This window comes from Porites lutea, chromosome 3, assembly GCF_958299795.1.
Source record: "Porites lutea chromosome 3, jaPorLute2.1, whole genome shotgun sequence".
In the NCBI taxonomy this organism is placed as follows: domain Eukaryota; kingdom Metazoa; phylum Cnidaria; class Anthozoa; order Scleractinia; family Poritidae; genus Porites; species Porites lutea.
Window position 1 is genome coordinate 34,645,801 of NC_133203.1, and position 26,054 is coordinate 34,671,854.

The window sequence follows — 26,054 nt, forward strand, 5'->3', positions numbered from 1 at the left end:
CTAAATATCTCAAGTCTAGGAAAACTGTCTTAAGGAGATTTCTTCATTCCAATAACATTGTTCATTTCAGAAAGCCCACATTTAACGGGCTCTTTCAAGCTACGTGCAAACGGACGCAATGTTGGGAGTTGTTGGCCAACAATGTGCTCCAACAATGTTGTGTCCGTTTGCACGTAGCTTCAAAGGCTCTCTTATGCTCCAACAAAACAGTGAATATAGGAGCAATGACGTCAATAATCCTTGAACGTGATGTACACGCTGAACGAAACGCTGACCAACATTTTGACACGAAAGTCAATGCCCGACAGGTCGAGCCTCATTTTGGGTCAAATTCCCCACTGTACGGAAAAATGCCCGCGGTATCCTTTGGGAGTGGGAGGTTTTGGAATTGACTGGTAAATAATCTAACCCTTGTTAGAAGATTAGTTCCGTCTTTGGCGCATGCTAGCTAGATAGATTGAGGCTCGATACTAATAAACATTCGGCTGGTGCACGATATGCCACGTGAATAGCAAGTCTCGAGATACGTCACAAAGAACACAACAATGATCGTTATCCCTTACACAATAGACTTCACGCAATAGAACGAGACAATAGTGCATAATTATATTGACTTCGTATATATATCGAGCAGCACCCAAACATTACCTCATTTGTTTAATACCCACTTTTAACTGAGTCTGGATTTCTAATTTCTTTCTAGTAGCAACAACCGGCCAGGGAAACAGCAAGTCAGCTGACAAGTGGATTCCAGCGATTACGATTTTAACGTCTGGACTGGCCTTGTTTTTGATCCTGTTTTCGGCTTATCACTTTATTAGTAAAAAGTTTGGCACAGGATACCACGCGTGTAAACGTAAGATGACATCCAATCATTTATCAAGCAAAGGAAACCACTAAAAGGGGCTTTGTCACGAGGATACTTGGCTGAGATCATTACTTAATGCCTCACAAAGTGCTCAGTTAGGGCCTGTTTACATGGAGGTTGGGGACCCCAGATAGGTGAGGTAACCCTCTTAGTTGGGGTCAAAACATAACCCTCCTTTACATGCAATCTTACAACCCCGCCATCCCGGGTTGCACTTTCTCAATATTATTGAATGGTCGGTAAGCACGTAAACAAAACAAAATACTAACAAAATACTCTTCAACGCTCACTTGCTGCTCTCGCTGCAACCTTCAGGGCTGTGGCTTTCTATTGTTACCCTTAATAATGATGCAAAGCCGCGCCGAAGTGATTTTTCGCGAATTTGATGTATCACCTAACCGACCCCGGCTAGGCAGGTTACCCCACCTTGATACATTTACATGGCAAAATGTGACCCCGGCTGAGAGGGTAACACGGTCTGTCAGACCGGGCTACCCGTCTTGGCGCGTTACCCCCAGCTATCACGTAAACGTGATCAAATTAAACTGAGAGATTATATGGACATGCGGGTTACCTCACCTACCTGGGGTCCCTAACCTCCATGTAAACAGGTCCTTAGATATAAGAAGAAGATTCCACACAAATTTTCTCGGGGAGCACTAACCATAATGGCGATTTTTGTAGGCAGAACTTCAAAACTTAAAAATGTTGGTTTTAACTGTTTTTAAACAGTATTTTGGGTGAGGTAATATGATAGCCTTATATATTGTGTAATTTAGTATTTATAGGAATATGCAATATGTTATAGGAATATGTAATAATATGTTTATAGAATTATGTAATTTATGCATTGAAATTTTTTCCTCTCTTCTGTTGCAACGGATGGACAGGAATTTCAATGCCTAAATTACATTATTCTGTAAACATACCGTTAGCTGGTTTGTCGTTTCTTGGTAGAATCGACATTGACTGTAAATGATGATTTCATGTGTATCTCTAGGCTCGATTTCCAGCCGCTTGAGGAAGTCCCAATCGTATTCTCCTCATAACAAGCTGAAACTAACTTGGTGGGAGCCAAGGAAAACGGGCGTCGGCTTTCATGGTTATCGAGACTAGTTTATTTCCTGCCAATTGGGATTTTGTTAAATCATCGATTCGGCATGTATATTAAGTGCCTGTAAACTAAATGGAGCTGATAACGTCACTACAGTTTACTTAAAGTTTATAACGGGACTTCTTTATTTGTTCACTAGAAGCAACAACATAATCTGAAAGAAAACCGTAGCTCAACAGCTTTCAGGTGAATGATCAACATGTTTCAGCGCGAAACATGGGCGAAGGGGAAGGCCGCGCGCGCTCCACGACCGCTTCCTGCTCACCTGAAAAATTCGAAAAAAATAGCGCATGTTGAAGGTTAGCTGCAAACTTTAGCCCATGAAAATCCTTCGTGCGATTAAGCTTCGTCTGGGTTGCCGTGGACAGCAAAGTCATAAAGTGATGATTCAATCACAATCGTTTTTTTCAGTAAAACAGCCGAGTTTGCTTTCACTTCTGCAAGAGAGAGTAATCATGTAAAGCAGTAGAAAATGATCAAACTTTTGTAATGAAAGAGGCAAGGACTAGAATTTAACGTAACGATTATACTGAAGTAAAAATTTCAGTTGTTTTTCCCAGCTGTAAGAAATTAATTACTTAATCGATTGTTAGGCTGTTTGTAGATTATTGAAATTTGTAATTTGTAAAATGGATATGCTGATGAAAAAGTGGCAATAAAATACAGGAAAGGAACAGTCGTTGTTTTCCCTTAACCTCTCATCTGCAATGTAAAATCTGCGGCAGAAAATCGAGAGACATTTTGTCACTTTACTCGTATTGAATTTTGTCTTCGCTTGTACCAGTAGTTCAGGATCCAGAAGGTCTCCAACACAGACACCAGGGCTAGGTTGCATTAAACCTTGTTAAGATAAGAGGGCTCTTAAGTTTTGTTCTGGAACAGTAACCTATTGTTTTGAAATAATAGTTACGAGTTCCCTTAATCTTAAGATGTTTTTTGCAACCCGACCCAGGCAACCAACGACCCTTGCACTTTTGAATTTGCGAATGGTCAGTCACCAGGGGTCAGTTTAATGAAACTTTTACGAGCGTAAATTAACAAGTATAGCCATTAGCATAGACTTTAGAGTCTGAAAACAGTAGCTACACTTGTAAGTTACCCTTGTAAAAGATTTATTGACTCCAGCTTACATCTCAAGTGTGGAAAAAATCCATGTCTGCATGACAGAATTTGAAAGGGAGTAGACTGCAAACAGTCTCTCTTTTGCTGGAAAATCTGTGAGTGTTAACGTCAGCAAAAAAAACTTTTGGGCAAATGCCCATTTCTTTAGTTTGTTTGTCTGTTTGCTAAGAAAGCCATATAATAATCGCCTTATTACCTTCGTTTTCTTGGTCCGTTTTTTAAATTAGGAATCTTCATTTACATATACGCTTTCTTCCTTCATTTGTGGTCCCTGCGCAAAGAAAATGCGGTCCCCTAACTCGACTAATTTGAGTCATGTATTTCCTTTCAGGATTTGCTTTCACCGAAAAGTAGCCTGAGTATCAGGCCTTCCTAAGGGGCTAGGGGAGAGGAGATTTTTGATGGGGGAGGCGGGAGCTCTCTCCCGTTTTCCCTTCCATCTTTCCTCTTTCCCCACAGAAACGCCTGATACTCAGGCTAACCGAAAAGTCTCCGCCAAAGCCTGGAACAGTATCAGTTTCATTAAAAGAAATTTAGTAACGAATGAAATTTCCTTTTGGAACATTCCAGCAGCATTTCCTGTCCTTTTGGATATGGTGGAACGACCCGACAAGACGTTTTCAATTGACTTTTCAACCGGATTTTCCGAGAACCTAAGCACATGGAAAACAACCACACCACTCACAGCGATTCTGGAGAAACACGCTATAGAAGGACATGTACACCTTTTATTAAAATGCTTCGAAGAAACACGCCTTATGGTAATATCATTTTCATGAAAATTCAGTTGAAGGTTACTCGAAAATGACCGGAAGACCACCTTTCTTATCGATTTATTCTCATGAAGCAAATATGTGAAAAGGGTACAATTTTTCAATGGAAGATACACGAAAGGGGTACCTCTTGTCAAAAATGGTATACATAGGGTAAGGGATTGGACCTCGGGGCGGAGACTCTCCAAACAAAGCTTTATTGAGCAGTCTTTCCTTTCCCCGTCCCTCCTAGGGCTTTCTTCATGCAAGTTGCTTGGCAGGTTTTTGGCAACTTCTAGTATTCGAGCAACTTTTTTCGTTTCAAGCAATTTTTGCATAATTTCTGAGCAATTTCTCTATAGTTTTTTTTACCAATTCTGAGATATCTGAGCAGCTTTTAGTGCATAAATTGGTCTTACCTCCATATTACACAGTGTTTTAGTAGACAATTTATGAATTTCCTATGAAAAAGGAGCCAGATCCTCACCCCTGGGGCAGATCATGGGCGCAAGATACAGCCGGGGTGCTAGGACAGAGGTTTTTTTTTAAACAAAATTCAAAATGACGGACAACGATTCATACTCGACTAACACTGGTGTCTCAGATGAACAAGGTCATTCAACAATTTTAATGGCGCATACTAGAATTTTTACAAGATTAATATTAATATATTGATGTGTAGTCTTTACTCATACATTTTTTTTTAATTAAGGGCTCCTGATTGCGGATAGAGTTATTAGTCCAGTCAAATTGTGGGAGTAACATCAAACTAATTGCAACAGAATTTTTTCCAACACCATTTAATTTTTGGATGGCTACTTAACAGCTTACTAAAAATCCGCCATAATCCGTTTGGTGAAACATGACTAAAATAGGCAATAATAAAGATTTGCAACTTTTACCACAGGAAACTCAGTTTCAGGAAAATCCCTATATGCAAGAAAATAATTGCAGTGAACAATGAAGGCGAGAAAGTCAGTACTAGACATATGAAATGACATCTTCTGGATCACCTCTTTTTGCGGAGCCTGTGTTTCTCTTCGGATGACCGTTGCGTAACACGGCTTGAACTCACTGCATGTTAACCGTCTGGCTGGATTGCACGAATCATGCTTTGTGCGGGGAGTTTACATCACTCCATAGACGCTTACAAGATATTTTTGTATATGCATTGCCTTCGCTACCCAGATTCAATCTTCCCCTCATAAACTGCTTCCTAATTATACTATTTCGTTTAAGTGAAACAAACTTTTCTGGAAACAAAGTTCTCATAGCACTCGATGAATATTCGTTTATCCTTCATTATTCTCTTGGTGAAGGTAACAGCATTTTTCCTTCGCGTTCATAAGCATTGGAGATTTACCCGCTCAAAAACGTTGCCTTGATTGTTGAGCATCGTAAAGAATCAGTAAAAGTATACTCCCCTCCGCTCCAATTCAATTTTGAAAAGAAGAAAACGAAAAGCTTCAAAAAAAAAAAAAATTAAAGCCTTATATTCGTAGATGTCGGCACATTAACGAAAATTAACGTACGGTTAACCGTTAAAGCCAAAATATTATCTAGCTGGATTTTTGAAAACGTACATAACAAAATTGCAGTCGTTTGCATCCTCTGCAACTTTTACATACGTAAATTTTACTAACGGACAAACTTACAAACAAACTTAACGTGTGCTCGCGCATAGAAGTATTTCAAAGTATACAAATATTCAGTCGCTTAGCATTTTTTAGCAATTTTTTGAATTTTTAAAAAATCTTGGCGTAATCAATGCAATCGCGTAACCCACAGTGATTCCTCAGACCATCGAAACTCCCATATACAACCCTCACGTTCACCAGAAAGCATAAGAAAGGTAAGCCTCCATAGCACATAATCTTCTGTGTTTACGCTAAGACTAAATTTGTAAATAATATAAAGAACTAGACCAAAATTTACTCACCCTCTCCCGCTATAGACCACCAACATGGACACTCCAAATTGCCCGAAGACTAAACAGCCCAAAATCCAGGTATGAGATTTTTAGATATAGCAAGGAGCATCTTTAAGTAACAAAAGACACGTAGGGCTCAGCCAAATGGTACCATAATGGCGTCGAAACGTGTGGAAACAGGTTTTCTCCGTAACCCGCCCCAATCCCCTACGGCAAATTCTCTTCCCTCCCTTCCCTAACCTGTTTCCTTGATTGCCTTCTGAGCTCCTGATGAGACAAGGCTTTCAACATTTTGTTGAACTAAGATGCTTTTTGTTTAAAAGGATGAGCTCATCGTATCACATAATCGTGCGGTCCGGGAAAAGATAAGCTAACAAATAATAGAAAAGCTATATAGGTGGGTTAATCATTTTTGCAGCTGTCCCCAGAGGAGGAGCTAGAAGTCCGCAGTTGCCTAGCTGCAATAGAGACGGAAGAAAGGAAGAAAGAATTAAAAAAGAAGGAAAAAGAACTGAAGGAAAAGGAGGAAAAATTGGTGCAAAAAGCCACAGAAATTAGGAATGCCACCATAGAAGCCAAGCGGGTGGCTGCCCAGCTACAACTAATGGCGGGGCAGCTAGGCCGCTTGGCCAACCAAATTTTGGCAGAAACCACAAAATAGAAAAATATAAAAAGAGATTCAAACAGCAGCATGACCTTTGTTAAAATTTATTATGCAAATCAAGTTTTCCAATACAAATTGTTGTTGGTAAGGAAATGGCATGCGAAGTCCTTGATAGTTGTGTCCAAACGGGCGAACCTGTACTGTATATGTAGCAAATAAACTTATTTCTCGCATCCCGTAGAATCTTTTCCTTTTCCACCGCATCCACACCTATGCCTCCATCCATCGCTTTCCTATATTACACCACTATCTCTGTGAAATTTATCACCCATACTGGTTCTGTACAGGCTTCCAATTGGCAGGCACCCCCTCCACCCTACACAGCAAACATTCTTCACCACCATGCACTAGTATCAGTCCTCACCATCCACAGAACCTTCTCGCTCAAGGAAGCACTTTATTTTGAAACCTATCAGATAAATTATTAAAAAAAGATATTTATAGACATACAAAAATCCAGGTATAGAAAATAAATAAACATAGACAATATAACCCCGAATTACATGTTAACATCTCTAAAAATATAGATACTATTATCAGTATAATCATGCATATCGCGTATTCAACATCTCTTAGATCTGATAATAAAATGTTTCCACACCAACTCCCTAAACTACACCACAAACTAATCCCGCCCCCTCCCCTCCCCCACTAGCAAAAGAATATACAGCCCCTTATTTTTACAACTTTAAAACCTCAGGTGCATTAACAAAATAATTTAAATACAAATTTCTCTTCTGGAATCAATAACTAAATGAAAACCTGTAACTAAATGAGAACCTATCAACCTATATACAAATCTAGACCTATTCTCGGACCAATAACCAATAACTAAATAAGAATTTGTTAATCTATCCGCAAAAAGCCATCTACAATAAACCATAGCAATGGCTGAGCGTTGAGGAATATAATTTATCAGTATAGACAGTAAAACAAGGAGGCTAAATTATTGGGCTGCCTGTGTTCGTGGGATAACTGCGGCTTTGCCAAGACACGCCTTCTGGGATTTTGCCACAAAGCTATGTTGGGTGGAGAATGAAACTAAGCAAGCTGGAGGATGAGGCAATGCTAAGCAAGCCTAAAAGATCTCAAAGGATGAACAATGTCACTTGACTATCTGTCAATAACGTACAGTCCGAATATGTAAAAAAATAAAAAATATGCTATAAAAGGGGCCGGCGCCCCACATTCCCAGTCCCGATGGACCCCCTCCTTAACATTAACTAAATAAACAAACATTGTTGCTTGTATCAGTTTCTGAACTCATGTATTAGTTATTGAACTATATTGTCGTTCTTGAACTTTTATGTCTTTGTTTAACTGCGCAGTGTTTAAAACTGAATTTTCACTGGGTTTTAGTAACGCTTATGTCATTTTCTGAACTCGTGTAGTTGTTATTGAACTTTGTTGTCGTTCTTGAACTAAAGTGTCTTTATTGAACTACAAAAAAGAAAAGGAAAGGAAAAGGAAACAAAAAAGTAGAAAGAGCAAGGAGAAAGAAAGGATGAGAAGAAAAAAAAATCACCGACTGCGCTCTTACTTTTTATGTTGACATCTCTTTGACTGTCTGAGGGGGGAGCTCTATTTTGGCTGTAACGGATTTCATTTTCCAGATTTAAAGCCTGACGACTAAATTTGTTGTAATTTTACAGCTAGCAGTTCGGTCTATTATATTGTAAACCCCCTGTTATTTTGGGCTTCCTGGAACGGAGCACGGGCTTCCTGTGCAATAGCCAACCGTGTTTAAAATTGATCTTTTGTGCAAAAAAGAAGCACTTGTTACGAAGCAGCTATTTTTGTTTTCTCTTTACTGCGCTTTTCACAAACACGCGAATTCTGAAGTTCAAAAGCCAACTGACGACTGTGTTTTTCGCTGCCGTCAGTCATCTTTAACAGGTTCAAAAGGTCAAGTTTTGTGATTTGTGATTGGTGGATTTCGATCCGTTTTATGTGTTTCTGTGTTTCAAGGTTCGTTGCTTGTGATCGTAATTATGTGATCACGCAATTTTGAAGGCGGCTTTTGAACTTTAGAGTTCGTATGTTCGTGAAAAGCGCATTAAGTTTTCCGGAAAAGTGACAAGCACATTTTTTTGGCATTTTTTGTTTGAACATATAGTTTCAACTAACGTGGGTGTAGTGTGTTAAAAGCTCAAAATTTTTAATGCTCAATTTTGGCATGTTCCGCCGAACGGATTTTGGCGGATTTTTAGTATATTGGTAAGTACGCCACCCTTACTTTAATGCTAAAGTAACAGACGCTTTCGATAAACATTTAAGAATAAAAATGTACGATAAAAATTTTGAATGACGTTTTGATGACTCGCTCATCATTTTCAAATTCTAAAAAGTTAGATTGTTAAAAGTTCTTTATATATTAAGAATACGTGTGAAGTCTCGTTGCACGTGATTAAAAACTACAATGTGGAATGTAGTGAGTGTTAATTAGGTAGTAAATAGCCAACACTATACTGAAGAAATGTCGTGGGAAATTTGAATGCTTGATCTACGAAATGCTTTTTATCCAGGAAAAGAAACCCAAACTGAACACTCAATCAGACTCAATAACAGCGAAACTATTTAGTACCTAATTAATACTCACTACATTCGACATTGTAGTTTTTAATCACTTGCAACGAGACTTCACACGCATTCTTAATATATAAAGAACTTTTAACAATCTAACTTTTTAGAATTTGAAAATGATGAGCGAGTCATCGAAACGTCATTCAAAATTTTTATCGTTGATTTTTATTCTTAAATGCTTACTTTAATGGTGTCGAAAAAAAAAAAATGATGAAAATTAGTTTGATGTTGAGCCTCAAAAATGCCTAGATTGACTGGACTATATCTAGCAACGCTAATTATGCTGCCAAATTAGGCTTTGGTAAATTGTGCTCCAAAAAAATGCATATTATGCTTTTAGCAATGCTCATAATTTTTACAAATTATGCCAAAATTATGCTTCTTAGATTTTACACTGATTTTAAGGAAAATAAAGATCGTCAGTAGCTTAACTCTATAAATTTTGACTTTCAGTGAACATTCATATAGTCCACCTTCCAGTCTTACAGTCTTTAGCTTCGCAAATGCCCATGTGCGCTCCTCGAAAAGCCAAATGATTAACAAATGATACCAAAATCAACCGTTTCTGGGTTGTGAATCCGGGTCAGAAAGTTATAGCCCGCAGTTAACTTTTAACTTCCCTTTGCCTGCGGCATATTTTTTGGAAGCCAAGTGGTTTTTGAGAATGCTCTTTTTAGAACTCAATATCTCCTTATACCCATTGCAAAACAGTTTTCCACCTCGAAGACACAAATTTTCCCCAGGGAATTCTTCGATTCGATCACGAGGACTCATGTTCTTTGGATCTGAGTTACCTCTTTCCTTGTACTTTCCAGTATTACTTTTAGGAACACGTTCTCTAGAGATAAAAGCTCTCGGTACGGCACGGGAAGTGGTGGAAGTGGATGTATTCGAAGACGACGCCATCTTTGAGCCATAAGCATGGTGGCCTGAGGAGAGTCTCAGTCTCTCAGATATGCACAGGGTCACATCTGCCGCCTGCCGGACCATATTTGACCATGGGCCTTAGCACAGACATCAATATTTTCCAAAAACAAGACCTTGACAATAACTCTGAATGTGAGGACTGTGAATGTGATTCTGCTTATGTTAAACACCGTAGTGAGAGTGTTTTTCACAAATCCAATGACGGAGAGATATCGGAGATGTCAATTCTTTCAAGGCGACACCAGTAAACAAAAAGGAACCCAGTGGCTGTAAACTTCCAACTTACTACCAGTGATCAATATGATGGAAAAGGTACCATCTGATGGAGTTAAAAAGTTAGGCTGTTTAAAACAGGATCCGCAATAAAGGAGGAGGATCGTAAGGGCTTGTAACTGGATGTATTTTTTTGTGTCTTCCTGTATACTAATTTACGGCCTTCCTCCCAGGGGCGGATCCAGGATTTTTTTTTTGGGGGGGGGGGGGGGTGCACTCGTCTCTTGCTCTTCTTCAACACCAATAAACCACGTAGTTTTTTTTTGCAGAATACCAGTTGTATTAGAAAACCGCAGGTCATCTCGGGGGGGGAGGGGGGCGGGGCGCGCACCCCCTGCACCCTCCCCCTAGATCCGCCCCTGGCTCCATACTAATTAAGAGGCAGTCTCCCTAAAAGCGTTCCACTCGATTTTGGACACGAAAAAACTTTTGCCTTATATTTTTATCATCAACTCTACTATCCATCCTAATAACGAAATTGCAGTTAGAATGAGGAAATTGTTTATTTTACTGCCATTCCCATCATTTCATTGCTGGACGACCGTTAGCGGCTAAAATATGCAGATAGATGCCGTTTTACAGTTTTTTTAACGATCGTTTATATATATATATATATATATATATATATATATATATATATATATATATATATATATATATTTTAGTATATACACACTCAGTGATCTTGGTGATTTAAGCAATCTGATTGGTTCGCTATCTCGGACTATTCAACAATATTCACCTCCTAGCGAGTGGATAATGTGTGAGCTCAGTGTTTTTCCCATTTTTAAGAGAACGATCTTTTAAAAGTCGACAGAATCCTAGGGCTGACTTTTTTTAAGGCAAGAAAAGACTTGGAAGGATTCAATACGGCGTTTTTCAATTTACTGTAGCAGGAGTTTTGTGCTCGATGGATTGTTTACAACTCCCGTGTATTCGCGTAGAAGAAGCCGTTGCGTGAACTCAGCGTTTTCTAAGAAGAAAATTTTGGCTCAAAAATCGAAGTTTATTTATGACAAACAAATTTAAAAGGAAATGTTTGCAGAAATTCTACGTTTCAAGTAAACAGGAAAAAGAATGATACAGAAAGACGACGTCTTACCTCGAGTAACTGAGCCGCCATTTTTGTCAGCACTTCATGCGAAGAACGACACAACAAACCCTTTTGGCTATAAACTTGGCGAGTCAACAGAAAACAACACAGCTCTACTTTTCTTCTCAGGTAAGGAAACAGTTCAAACTTTTAGCGGTTCCATTTAAGCCATTACGCTGTTGTTTGCGAAATGATAAACTTGTGAATTGCCATGTTTGAAATTTCTGCAAAGATCTATTTTTAAACTTACGCGTGATTTGATCTGTCAATCAAATCGTACTTTTGAATGGTTTCCTCTCTGATTTTGTTGAGATCACTTCGTGTGTATATACTAAAACAATTATTCTTTTCAATCTCGGTGAATAGTGGCTTTGGGAATATTTACCTCGCCGCTTTCGCGTCTCGGTAAATATTTTGCCACTATTCACCTCGATTTCAAAGAATAATTGTTAAATATATATATATATATAGCCAAATTTTTCTTGTTAGGAAACGCTGAGTTCACAAAACGGCCTCTTTAGGCGAATAAACGGGAGTTGTAAACAATCCATCGACCACAAAACTCAACAACAGTAAATGGAAAAACGCCGTTTTGAATCCTTCGAAGTCTTTTCTTGGCTGAAAAAAAGTCAACCCTAGGATTTTGTCGACTTTTAAAAGATCTTTCTCTAAGAAAATGGGAAAAAAAACGAGCTCACACATTATCCAGTCGCTAGGAGGTGCATATTGTTGAATAGTCCGAGATAGCGAACCAATCAGATTGCTTAAATCAGCAAGATCACTGAGTGTGTATATACTAATTTATTATTTAAACCGGAGGTCAATGTTGATGTGGCTCAAGCTTAAAGTGACCCCTAAAGGAGATTTCTGTAAGGTTAGCGTCACGGTTTTTTTTTCTGCAAATTTCTTTATGCACAACCCTAAGCGATACCTGAATGAGCATATTTAGTTACTTTCCGTCCCAAACAACCGAAGTGAGACCAAAATCTGCAAACGACGAGCACATATGTATGGGAGTCCTCCTGGAGAAGCAGATCACCATCTGCTCCACATGATTTTTCGTAAGGTCAATGATTACCATCTTTTGAGAGTATTGGCTCTGCTTCACTTAGTTCGATGGATGACCGGTTTCATAGTGAGAAGTAATTCGCCGTTCACAGTCCAGTTCTATCGCCCCATGTTAGCGAATACAAGACAGTCTCGGATTCTGGATCCCATTCCATGGATTCTGGATTCCGGGTGCTGGATTCTAGTCTTTTCCAGTGGAACTTGGATCCTAGATTTCATCGCCTTAGTAGGGTTCTTGAGCTCCTTTCTGGATTCCAAAGCCCGGGATTCCGGATTCCATATCAGAATTTTCCCGGATTCCGGATCCTACAAGCAAAAATTTTCCAGATTCCGGAATCCGGATACCCTTACATGGGGCGAAGTACAAGTTAAACATTTTCTGACCTGTCCACCCAAATTTAATTAAGCAGTGGGAAATTTACTTTTCTTTTAACGTTCGATTTTATAATATGATGGCTCGGTGTAACTTCTGGTCAATGCAGCTTTTTCAGACTGGACCACATTTTAAGCTAGAAGAGGTTTGGTTCTGAAAAGGTATTTTTCCGTCTTGACATAACAGACTTATTAAACACGAATGTTCGGGAGAGTGGAAATTAAATGAAGCTTGGAAAGGTATCTTTTACTTGCTGAACTAATTTTTGAACAATATATATCATTGGCAAAGGGAAAAAGGGAATTTAAATATAGTTTTGGTGGGAAAATGAGGCATGTCTTACTTAAAAGTGGCAAGTATTTGAATAACTGAGGATTTTGCTGTGACAGCAGCCGTATCGTCACGCAACGCAAATTGAACATTTGCCTGTATTTGAGTTGAAACCGTCAATTCTGAATCGTGTTGTGCCACAAGTTTTATTGCATAACTTGACAAAATAGCTATTAATCTTTAACTGAAACATGTTTTTAGGTCTAGTTTAGGTGCCACTTTTGAGAATTTTCTGATGATTTTGAGGCATTTTTTCGTGCAGTTTACTTTCTTAATTGGATTAGCGAAATAAAGACGACCAATTTTTGCTGATTACGGAAAGATAATGCCTAAACGGTATTGGAACAGTAAGAAGAAGTAATATGCTTCCAAATGAGTGCAAATAGTCTAGGATTTGATGACCCGAAGAACTTTAGAACGACCGTTAAAAAACCTGTACAACAGAGACTAAAATTTGCATATTTTAGCCGCTAACGGCCGTCCAGCAATGAAATGCTGGGAATGGCAGTAAAATAATCAATTTCCTCATTCTAACTGCAGTTTCGCTATTAGGTAGTAGTGCTGATGGTAAAATCATAAGGCAAAAGTTTTTTCGAGTCCAAAATCGAGTGGAACGCTTTTAGGGAGACTGCCTCTTAAGTGCCTTCCCCTAAGACCACCACCACCACCACCACCACCACATTTCTATTGCTTTCTTTCCACCACCACCACCACCACCACCGCCACCACATTTCTATTGTTTTCCCTCCACCACCACCACCGCCACTACATTTCTATTGTTTTCCCTCCACCGCCACCACCACCACATTTGTATTGTTTTTCCCTCCACCACCACCACCACTGCCACCACATTTCTACTGTTTTCCTCCTCCACCACCACCACCAGCACCACTGCCACCACATTTCTATTGTTTCCCCCCACCACCAGCACATTTCTATTGTTTTCCCTGCACCACCACAACCACCTCATTTCCTTTGTTTTCCCTCCACGAGATTCTATAAGAGGCTACCAACTGCCATTCTTAGTTCATTTTGTAGCAATGTCTAGTGTAGTGAACAACAATCGTGGTTTTCTTCAACTGTTAGCTGATTGCCCTGCTTATCAGCGCCAGTTTCTTTTCAAGAAAGCTACTCCACAGCAACTACATGCACTAGTCCAAGTCTTATACAATATACTCATGGGACACATTCCCATCACCAAAGAAAATAAGCGGATATTGCTGCCATATAAGGATGCTTTACTTAACCTGGCCAGTCCAAATTTCCCTTACAAATCAAAGAAGCGAGTCCAAGCGAGTACAAGAGGGTAGTGGTTTTATTGAAGATATATTAGCCCAAGCTTAGAATTTCTCAACGCCATTCTCAGGAGCCACTTCCTCCTCCTCCTCCTGATTTTCAATATCCGATGAACTCTCCTCATTATTACTCTCGTTATTGGAAGTATTTTCTACATTTCAGTAGCCTTTTTCCTTTTCTATTAAATCACTTAACAACTTTTTGTTCTCGATTAAACCTTTATCGATTCCTAACTCTGCAAGTCCATCTAGAAACTTATTCAGCGCACGAGGCTTGGTAAGCTCATTGTTATGAGGGAGTAACACATACTCAAGTAGCTCAGCGATGTTTGTGGCCGAATAGTGCGTTTATTTCGAAGTAATTGTCCGCTGGGAATCCAGAAAAGAATATCTTTGGACGCGGCCATACTATGCAGCAATTCAGAAGCACGCTTTTCCAGCACTGCGCGAGAAAGATGACTCAAAACATCTTTTATTCTTGGTTCTTCTTTTATTCTCGGTTCTGCATCCTCGCTTTCGTCACCAGAACTTTCGCTTTCTTCATGTTCACTCTCGTGCTCTTCTTCAAGCAAATCTACCTTTCTCTTCATTTTGATGAGTACCCGTGACAGACTTAGCTTCGAATGATCAACTTGCCGTTGTGTCACCTCTTTTATAGGCATTAACAAAGAATACAACAAGGCAATAAGGTAAGTCGATTTTACTTAAAAACATAACATGTTTTCTCTCTTTTAAGAAAAGCCGTTTACATCCCATACAGGCCTTTGTAAATAACCCTTTGTAACACAACACAGCTCGCAAGCAAGAGTCACGTCCGCGTTCCTGTAGTGAGCTTGGGCCGCCTTTGATGTAATTAACTATATATAAAAAAGAAACAAGGGCCCATTCAGTCGGAATGAATTCCTGAAAGAGAACAAATGGATTTCAGAATTGTAGCTTACTGAGACAAAGATAAATCGATATAATGATAATTTTACAGTTTTCAATGTCAGTCTAAGTTTTTGGAGGGACAATTGTTCTAAATTTCACATCCTTTGACATCTTTTCTGTAAAATTTATGAATGCAGCTTTGTTGAGCATTTCTGATGGCTCCAAAAATAACCATCTGTCTTGTAAAAAAAATCTAAAATAATATAGCTTCACAAAAGCAAAGTAAGCAAGTGTTGAAGATTTTAAGCGGGGCATGAGACATATGGTGACATATGTAATATATAAGGTTCATTTTTATCTTTAGCTTAATATTTTTTCTTTGCTTGAGGGTATGGTAATGTATGATAATGAATTTAAATGAAAAGAAAATATTTTTTACGAAAGAACTGAACCATAACATACTTTTACACATGAATTATCTCATGCTTATCAGTACCAGAGGCTCTCTTCGTTAAGCCCCCCCAAAAGTGTCCCGAGTCCCTATTCTGACTAATATCAGCGAAATGCAACTGACCATAATTATATCGTGTAACTATACAGAGCAAAATAGAGGTTGATTGACAAAAACAACATTGAGATGTAAGCCACATTCCCGCCCCAGGGCTTCTTTCAGTGCGTTTTCTGCTTTTCACGCAGGTGGAAAATCATACACTCTTCTAAATGAAAACCCGGCCTGAAACTTTACATCGTTGGTTTCATTGTCCATCTAGATCCATAGATGCTATTTGAGGGTATACAGAAATCCGTTGCAAAATGGTGCCGGTTAAAAAGAACTAAACCTTGATTTAACTCACTCGTGCGACCTCATCTAGTCAGTGAGTTCAGTCTGTTGTCACAGTTGGATTGATTCCCGTGGGTAGCATGCAAGAAATTGCATACCTAATCAGCTCCGTTCAACACAATCTGTTATCTCCAAAATAGCCCCCACTATTTCCCATATTTCAGATGGTGTAGATATTTAACTCCCTAGAAACTCGAATTCTGAGCAATCCAAATTCTTTTGATAAGAGAAAGCAGCCATCCACTAAGGAATTGGAAACAATAATGCATACTAACCTGCATGAAATGAAAGACGTAACATGGAAATAAAAAACAGGCAGCCAAAAGACCTGAACGAGGCAACGTTTCCGTGACTAAATGCAAACATTTTCCCTTGCAAATAGTAACTGTAAGGTGGAAGATACTATATGTGCGTGTACCACAACAAATTTAAATCAACGCCGCGAGCGCGGTGAGAACTTTTTATCTTTTGATTTGAAACCGCTAATAACTTACGAACAAGGCTCAGAGTGCATGCGCCGCAGACAAGAATGCTCCTGTTTAGCAGCAAATACAGTAAACACCCGCTAATAAGAACCTACTCAGCTTTACTCGTTTTGAAGTCTGGCAAAATAGATTCCTTTATTTTGGGGTACGTATTGGCAATTTAGGCGAATTTTTATGAAGGCGATTAATAGAGTATTGATTACCAAAAAAATAAAAAAAATTTCTATTCATTCACAATTTTATTATTATAACCATAACGAAACTGATTACCAATTTACTGATATACAGTTTAGTACAGTATGTTATTCTTGTTATACTTAAATTTACAATTCAAAGTTACACTCCTTGGTTAGATTGTTTACCATAAAATAATAACCATCTACAATATAAGGCTGTTTGATCTAGCTTGGCCAAACAGGTTCTTGTATAAGTATTTCTGGGTGTCAAAGCGGGAAATTTCTGCCACGAGGCTCTTTCCGCGCGTTCTTATCGGCGGGTGTTTACTGTAATTACCAATTATTGAATCTGGGGGGTCTACTCCTAGGAATTCTTGCTCGGGTGTGCCGCCTGGTTCCCAAAAATCCTGACCCCATTTCAGGCCAAAAAATGTTATTTTTTACCTCCGTTTTCAGATCTGGCTTCTAAGAAATTATTCCATCGTATCATTACTTAGATCAGAACGCCTACGAAAACGATTTCTTAAAATCCATTTCGAATTCACATATTTATCTTTCTTTCTTATTCATTTGGAATTGAAACGATAACTAAGTTCATACACTCCCGTAGTTCCCTCGAAAACCATACCCGATTGGGCAAGGTCTATACCAGTTTTCAGACCAAATCGGAGCAAAAACAATACCCTTTGGGACGGCACATACCAATTTGGCTTATATAAGGGAGTACCCCTCTGGGTATTGAATGAGGCTAAATATGCGAAGAATTATGCAGATCGAGGAGAATGCCGAAGGCTGAGGTGGATAATAGCCTCCGAGATCGGCAAAATCCTTCACAGCATACGAAAGCCGAATTCAATAAATGTTTTATTACTCATCCAAAATATTTTTTTTCTAACAAGCATACCTCGTGGACTTTCTTTAAGACTCTGTCCTATTTTTTGGCTCGCTTGCGTCTGACACAGATTTTTTTGTTGAAGATACTCCGTATAGTAAAAAGTAGATAACACATGTTTTGCGTATTCTTGCATTTCTTCCGTTCAGTTTTAGTCAGAAATTCGGCTCTTTCATCTTCGGACATCCGAGAACAATGATAATAAATAACAATAATAATAATAACAACAACGATTCATTGACAGTATTTCTGCACTGTAGCTTTACATCTGTCATAACACTAACTAAAAACTAACTACTTACATAATGTTACTAAAAAAGCTAACTGTTTGTATACTGCCCTTAAAAACTGTTAAAACTGTAAACTGATCTAAAAGCGGTGGGGGGGGGGGGGGGGAGGCTGGGCATGGGGTGGGGATTTGGTTGTCTTCGTTGGCCCTGGGGTAGGGCATTTGACTGATCTTGTTCTCCTAGGTTAGGGGATATTCGAATCCTTCTTCGCCCGACGTGGAGATATTTGACTGGCGACTCGGACGAAAAAGACTGAGTCTGAACATATGCTTCCCACTTCCACGCTTCACGCATGCGCCGTATGGTCTGGAAAGACCTGGAAATCATGGAGGCCAACGAGAACAAGCAAAACTGGGTGGATTTCACTGTTTTGTCTTCAAATTTCATTTGTTTTAGTGTGTTTTTGATCAATTGAACCTCTTAAGATACCGCGGTATCAAAGTAAACGGAGGTAAAGAGCAACCAAGTCGACTTTTGCAAGTACAATTGATCAGTGTATGCTCATTCGCTACAATCACTGTAAGCGTACAAAACTGACTTTCTCTGTACCCTTTACTAAGAACGGTATATTTAAACTTGCAAAACTTGGACTTTCTCCTAAAGGTTTCTGTATTCTACGCAGTGTAACACGGATTATGGTTAAAACGTATAATTGCAGCTGTAACAGGAACATGTATCTTTGGTGAGGCAGCAACGTAATATAAATATATATATAAAGACTGCATAGTTTTATTTGGAGATATTTTTATTGTGCCTTCCTTGGGTCTAGCCTTGGGATATCTGACAGCAATGTGCAGCCCGGGGTGGGGAAATTTGGTTGCATTTGACTGGAATAATTTGCCCGTGGTTAGGGAATTTGACTGCAAATTTTTGAAAAATGTGAAATCCCCACCCCATGCCCTGTCTCCCCCCCGCCGGCTTTACATTGATAGGTGCATAAGAAACCTTATCAAGACAACTTACGAGGTTCAACTTAAACGCATGCTGGCCTTACACTTTAAAATATTGTAAACCAATTATTTTTAAAAAGTATTAAAGTCTGGACACCACCTTACTTTTGTGGGTAAGGCATTAAGTAAAGTAGTTATAAGGATTCCTGGAAAGTACCCTAAATAAATTTTTATTACAGACGCATAATGGGAGCGTAGTGCACGTTGGGGATTGTACCTAGGCAGTTACAAGTATTCGGGCCAAGCTTCACTAAAAAGAGCTCTATGTCCAAGCTTACGGAATGTTTAATTGAGTACTTTCAAGTGTAATTTACTACATTCCTGGTTGTGTCAAGGAAACGTCCCTTTCTGAGCAGATGCCATGTCTGTGGAAGCGATGTTTTGCTTTGAACTACAGGCACAGTTTTGAGATTTGACCTTTGGAAGTGCACCAATAAATACAATAAACCTATTGAATGGCTACATCCACTTATTTTCCTGCTTTACATTCGCACCAATTCTGAGTTGTAACCACCACATTATTCATCAAAGGGACCGGTAATAAATCATACATACCGTGTCATGGACCGGCAATAAATCATACATACCGTGTCGTGACAAAATCTTTGCATGCAACTTTGCAAAATGACAGCCACTTTGCCCGCGGTAATTCATGCGTACTAAGGCTCGCTTTCATTCTAAGATGGCGACCAGAGTTGTTTTTTTTCCCACAACTTATACAGCATAGACGGTTCTTAAAGTATTCAATATGACTAACGACACCAATTACAGAATGGTGACTTTTTCTGACGAAAGAGAAATTTAAGGCCGTTTCGCCTTCTGCTTTATGCAATTAGAGTGATATCAAAGCAATTAAATGTCTTAGAACATACAAATTGACCAGACCCTTCGGGAAAAACACCCACAGCCGATCGTTTTTTTGCCAAGTTAAACTTTATTCACACACAAGTTCTGTAATAGTTTTAAGTTGTGCTCTTAAATCACTTGCATTCAAAAGATTAGTTGTATAAGTTACGATTGGATGACAAAGCATCCGTGTCTGTACCACAGTTAAGAGCGTGCTGCTAGGACTGACTGACTAACCTTAATTAACAATTAATGAATGAGGCTGAGTATCTTATGAAGAATTATGGAGATCGAGGAGGGTGCCTGAGTTACCCGTCGAGATCTCCATAGTTCTTTAAATGATACGAAAGCCGAATTCAATAATTGTTTTATTATCCATTCAAAATAATTCCTACTTTAAAAACATCATCATCATCTTCGATATTGCACGTTTAGGGTTTTTCAGCTCCGCAAATATTCTCCGAATAGCAGATGTCGCCCTTCGAGTTGTCCTCTTACTGTTTTTGCCATGTTTTTAGCCATTATTTCGCCTAGTTCTTACTCTTGAAACGAGTGAAATGTCCGCCATGCTTGCTTTTCCTCTGGATTTTACTGCCACTCATGTTCACTAAGTTTTATATGATATTTAAATAATCGAGTATCGTACATGTATATCACAGACATTATTTTCACGGTGTTTCATGTAAGTTCCTCAGGCGAAACGTACGCAAAGCACAGCGAGGAGCAACTGAAGCGTTTGGACCTTCGGTCGTTGTCGCCCGGCACACTCACTAATCTTTGGTTATTACTAGTATGATAAGATACCCGAGCTTTATTCACAGTAAACTATAATTCCATTGGTGTTTTTAATTATTACGATTGCTGATGAAATAATGATGATAGGTAGGACCCAACTCCTGCGACTGGAAGGCTTGGCATTTTTGGCGGCTACAAACCCTGCGGAAGATCATGAAATGTTATTTGATCCAGTTACGGAGTACCTGTTGCAGTCAATTCTGGGAATTTAATTTCAACGGACTAGTAATACCTTAATTCTTTCGCTGTGGCTATATGGTCGGTAACCGGTCAAGGTTTTCAAAACACTAAATGGCCGGCAGTCCTGTATTCTCGGTAAATTTCAAAAAATCGAAAGATTCTAGCTAATCTAAACCATCATATGTCGATTAAGGCAAGTCAAGCGATCCTGAAATGCTTTATAGATCTCAAGTCTAGTGTTTGGTTTACGCTGGGGTCAGAAGACGAAACCGTTTTTTGTGACACTTAGAAATTTTTTCAGCTCGACTGCCGGTCAAGGTTTTCAAAACACTAAATGGCCGGCAGTCCTATATTCTCAGTAAATTTCGCAGTCCACTCGATGCAAAGAACGAATAAAACTCGATATTATTTCTATACATCAACGCAAAGTTAAGATTACGTTGTACAAAAAAGCTTTTTTCTTTCATCATAACGTCAACAAGATAATGTTGAAGTGTATTTCTGCTCCAGAAGCAGCAGACCCAACTAAAGCGTGGAGACTTTTCCCGCCGGTTTTCCGCATAGGCCGTATGAAAGGTCAAGATGTTATGACGTCAAACGTCGCCTGTCACGGCATGCTTAATAAATAGCAACGAACATCCAAAGACTCGAGACCAACAAAAACATGATATAGAAATCCCACAAAACCGGTTGGTTTGATCAGGATCACGACTTATGATAGTTCAGAACGGTTGAATTTTTTGGATTTGTGAAATTTACAGAGAACATGGGACTGCCGGCCATTTAGTGTTTTGAAAACCTTGACCGGCAGTCGAGCTGAAAAAAGGTTCTAAGTGTCAGAAAACACGGTTTCGTCTTCTGAGCCCAGCGTAAACCAAACTCTAGACTTGAGATCTAAAAGGCATTTCAGGATCGCTTGACTTGTCTTAATCGACATATGATAGTTTAGATTAGCTAGAATCTTTCGATTTTTTGAAATTTACCCAGAATATGGGACTGCCGGTCATTCAGTGTTTTTAATACCTTGACCGGTTACCGGCCATATAGCCACAGCGTAATTCTTTATAGAGAGAACACCCTGAAACGCAAATCAACACCCTCGACCAATCATTAGTTGACGGAGGATCATACGATTTCATCAAACTACAACAAAGTTCCCCTCTTCCCCATTTCAATGTTGTATTTGTCTGAGAACCTTTTGTCACCCAAACCAAAGTTTGGAGAGGGGAGGTGGGAGAACGGTCATTCATTTACCGACAGTTTTTTTTTATTTTTTTGTTACTTGGTGATCGAAGACGACAGGGAAATTAAATTGTACTCTTTTTATATTGCCAGTATTAAAAACAATATACATCTCACGTGACACAGCGGGCCACCCCTGCGCGGGGCGAGATTTATGGGCCAATGTTGCCGGCTAAGGTATCTAATCAGGTAGGTAATCAGAAGACAGCTTCATCTTGAGCTGTCTTGCTCAAAAAGCACGGGAAGCCAGCTAAATAAAACAAACACTGCTACAAACCCACCGGGGTTTCTCGTCGGTCTGAAATGGTTTTCTTTTCCCTCAGTGTAATTAGTTAGTGATATGCAACAATTTTCACAATGCGTTTAATTCCACCGTTAGTACAAAAGTTATGTCGTTAGCACCATGATTTAACTTTCACTGACCTGTTGGATCTGAAGACGTGGTCGGCACACCTAAAAATCAAAGTAAAAATCAAAGCATTTTTCTTTTGCCAGGATTGTTAGAATTAATCCTCGTAATCTTTTCTCTTCATTATGTTATGATAGCGAAAATGTCGCGCGCGGTTCAGGGAGAACTATGGGTAAGCAATAAAGAATGTCGTTTGAAAAGGCATGAATTACGAAAACTAGCTAGCAAGAAACATCAAGACCCTTTGAATACTATCATACGTGAGCAATACCATGATACTCTGGCTCAATACAAGAAATTACTTAATTCTAAAAAGAATGATTATTACAATGCCAAGATTTCTGAGCTAGAAAACACTGCAGACAATTCAGACGCGAAAACTTTCTGGCAATGTCTCAAATCGATGGACGACACTAGAAAAGGAGAAGATGTTCCATCAATCTCGGAGGAAAATTAGCTACAATATTTCCACAATCTTCATTCAAATTAACCTCTTAACCCAACGCAGCAAAACATTTGCAATGAACTACGACAAAATGAATGCCATGGTCAACACTCTCGTCCCTTAGATTTCATGATAACTGAAAGAGAAATACGTAAAGCTGCGGAAAAGTTAAAGAATAGTAAATCACCATTTTCAGATAAAAAAGCTAGTATTGATACACTGATGCCCGTAAATGAAAAATTATTTAACTCAATTCAGCTCAATTCTTAATCAAGGGACCATGCCACAGACTTGGTGTGGTGGTCTTATTACTCCCATTCATAAATCGCGCGGACGAAGCGATCCGGCAAACTACCGGGGTATCTGTGTCTCCAGCTGCCTAGGAAAACTATTTTGTTCTATCTTAAACCAACGACTTCTCGAGTATATCGTTTCTTTGAATATACTCCACAATTCTCAAATTGGTTTTTTACCCAATAACCGCACAGCAGACCACGTCTTCACTCTCCGAACCTTGATAGATAAGTACGTTCATAATCACAACGAAAAGATCTACGCTTGTTTTGTAGATTTCAAAAAAGCTTTTGACTCGGTACAAATTGATGTTGGTGGTTCTTTTTATAACTTAATTAAAATCTTATATCACAACTCTTCCTGCTCAATTAAAATTGCCCAAAAACAAAAGCAATCATTCCGTTATGCGAGAGGTGTACGGCAAGGCTGTATCTTAAGTGTCATTGTCTGAGAAAGTGTTCCAGGGACCAAAAGTTGTGGTCAACCGATTTGGCTGAAACTTGGCACAGAAGTTGGGTATAATGAGATAATTCAAAAGCCACTTTGCCTCACTTCTCTGAATTGCAGTTTTGGAGTTACAGGGGGGTCTCATTTTTTGCCCTTTGAGCACCAAAATTCCAGCCTTCCAGGGGACATTTTAAAAGTGTGATAAGACCCCACTGGTAAATTGTGCTGCCAAATGAATTTGACCATGAACTCTACTATAATAGAGCTTTCAGTTCATGCATGTAACTTTGTCCTCAAGGTATTGTACAGAGAGGAGCCTGGGGCTAGAGTTTGGCCAAAATTGATGTTAAAATTACAACCCAAAATAGCCATTTTTCAAAATTTTACTATATTCACCTGCCGTCTTGCATAACTTCCAAACCTATACCACTGTTTACTTTAGTCACCCAGTTATCAAAATCAGTTGAGAAAAATTTGGCTTATTATGGTTTATTGAATTTTTGGAACAAACATTTCATGCCCCTCTAAGGCGATGCCAAATGGAATTTTGAGCCTAATTCAGGCCATAAACAAACCAAATTGTTGACAAGAGGCCCTTATTCTGTATTTGGTAAGTGAAAATGAATTGTCAAGGCCAAATCAGTTTCGTTGTTTAGAAATACACCGATTCTTACCTTAAAATTGATCTAAAACAGGCCTCTGATTAGCGCAACAAACACATAATTTAGCAAAACAAAGGTGATTTTATTCTTTGAAAACCTAGTAACCACCATAGAACACAAATGATGATGTTCTGATGTACATATAACAATCTTTTTACAAGATGCTTAAATTTTTCTTTGATTTATAGTCAGTTTCACGTCATACTTCCAAGCATTACTCCAAGCATGGAAAGTCTCCATATTTTGTCAGGCCCATTTTTTCACATTTTTACCAGATAAATTTAGCTTATCAAAAGGTTTGTTAACATATAATCTTCGTCTGACCTTGTAATAGCCTGAATAGTTGTTTTAAAGACACATCAGCAAAGGAGCATGACCATACATACATAGATTACACAGACATATACGTGCTTCAGTGAGCAGTATCGAGGTGAACTGTGATTTTCCGAGTCCTTTAGAGCTGAAAAAATGAAACCATCCATCCACGGTTAGCTAGGAGAGCTGGATAACAAAAAGCTTGTTTTGCTTTTATAAAGAAAATAACCGAAACAAAGCCTTGCATTGAGATGATGCACTTGTTATTACATCAAGTTAGCTGGCCCGCCATTTTGGACTTGAAGAGTGTGGGGACTGGACCGAGTTCCCGTCCAATCCTTCTCCCGTTTCGCGGGAATTTTTTCTGTTTTTCATCAAGTGTGTTCGAAATTCTAGAAAGTGATCTCTGTTTCAGGATAATTTTTCGATGGCACTTTATTCTTTTGGAGGGGTAAATGACCAGTGCAGTGTCACGTCATGGGCTGTGCAAGAAACAGGAATGCTTCCTTTGTTGTCTTGCGATAGTGACATGACTGCATGGTTAAGGCACAAGTAGAAGGGTTCAGGTGTGTCCGGGGAAGAAGAGGAAGAACTATATATATATAAAATAACAATAACAATAATAGAAATAACTTGAAGGCTGTTTTTCTGCTTGAGCTGTTTGTTTACATTGAGCTTGTCACGTTTGGCAATGTACAATTCGAGCTAGTTTGCATTGAAACTCCACCGGTCTCCTTTATTTGCCTGTTTCGTTGAAGACAAGTCAACTTAGAATAGGCTTAGTTACATAATTCCGCAGGAACTGTTTTGGGAATTTTAGACACGAAAAAGAATTTTAGAAAATCTCAAGAATATTAGAAAAAAATTGACAAATACTAGGACTTAAATAGCAGTATATATAGGAGAATACTGAACAGCAACATTTCACAGGCAGAAACGTTGAAAAAACGTTTTTATTTTTCTGTATTCCTACCAACCAAGAGAGGGCTCAGTCCACCCACATGCTACAACAGTGTCTAGAGTACTGTTCACTGAGCACAACAAATCAGCAGTTTTTCATCAGAGTCATCTACACTACATCTAATCAGCGGTTATTCACCAAAAGAGGCCCTCGCTATCAAAAGAGAATAAAAATTTTATGAGTTTTTTAGGGAATATTAGAGAGTTTTAGCAGATAACACTCTTATTTAGGTATATTTTTTCATTATTCTTTTAATTGAATAGTTAACATTATTTTAAATAATTTTTTCTATTATTGTTATTGTTATTTTATATATATAGTTCTTCCTCTTCTTCCCCGGACACACCTGAACCCTTCTACTTGTGCTTTAACCATGCAGTCATGTCACTGGGGTCGCAAGACAACAAAGGAAGCATTCCTGTTTCTTGCACAGCCCATGACGTGACACTGCACTGGTCATTTACCCCTCCAAAGGAATAGAGTGCCATCGAAAAATTATCCTGAAACAGAGATCACTTTCTAGAATTTCGAACACACTTGATGAAAAACAGAAAAAATTCCC

General features: G+C 38.8%; 1 protein-coding gene across 1 annotated transcript in view; it reads right to left on the minus strand.

Moving 5' to 3' along the window:
- Nucleotides 1–2,321: 2,321 nt before the first annotated feature.
- The window catches only part of LOC140932200 (limbic system-associated membrane protein-like), a 30,289-nt gene continuing 6,556 nt past the window's right edge, over nucleotides 2,322–26,054 (minus strand). Inside the window, exon 4 of the mRNA XM_073381839.1 lies at nucleotides 2,322–2,419. Within this exon, the coding sequence (XP_073237940.1) occupies nucleotides 2,322–2,419 (98 nt within the window). The remainder of the gene's footprint in view (nucleotides 2,420–26,054) is intronic.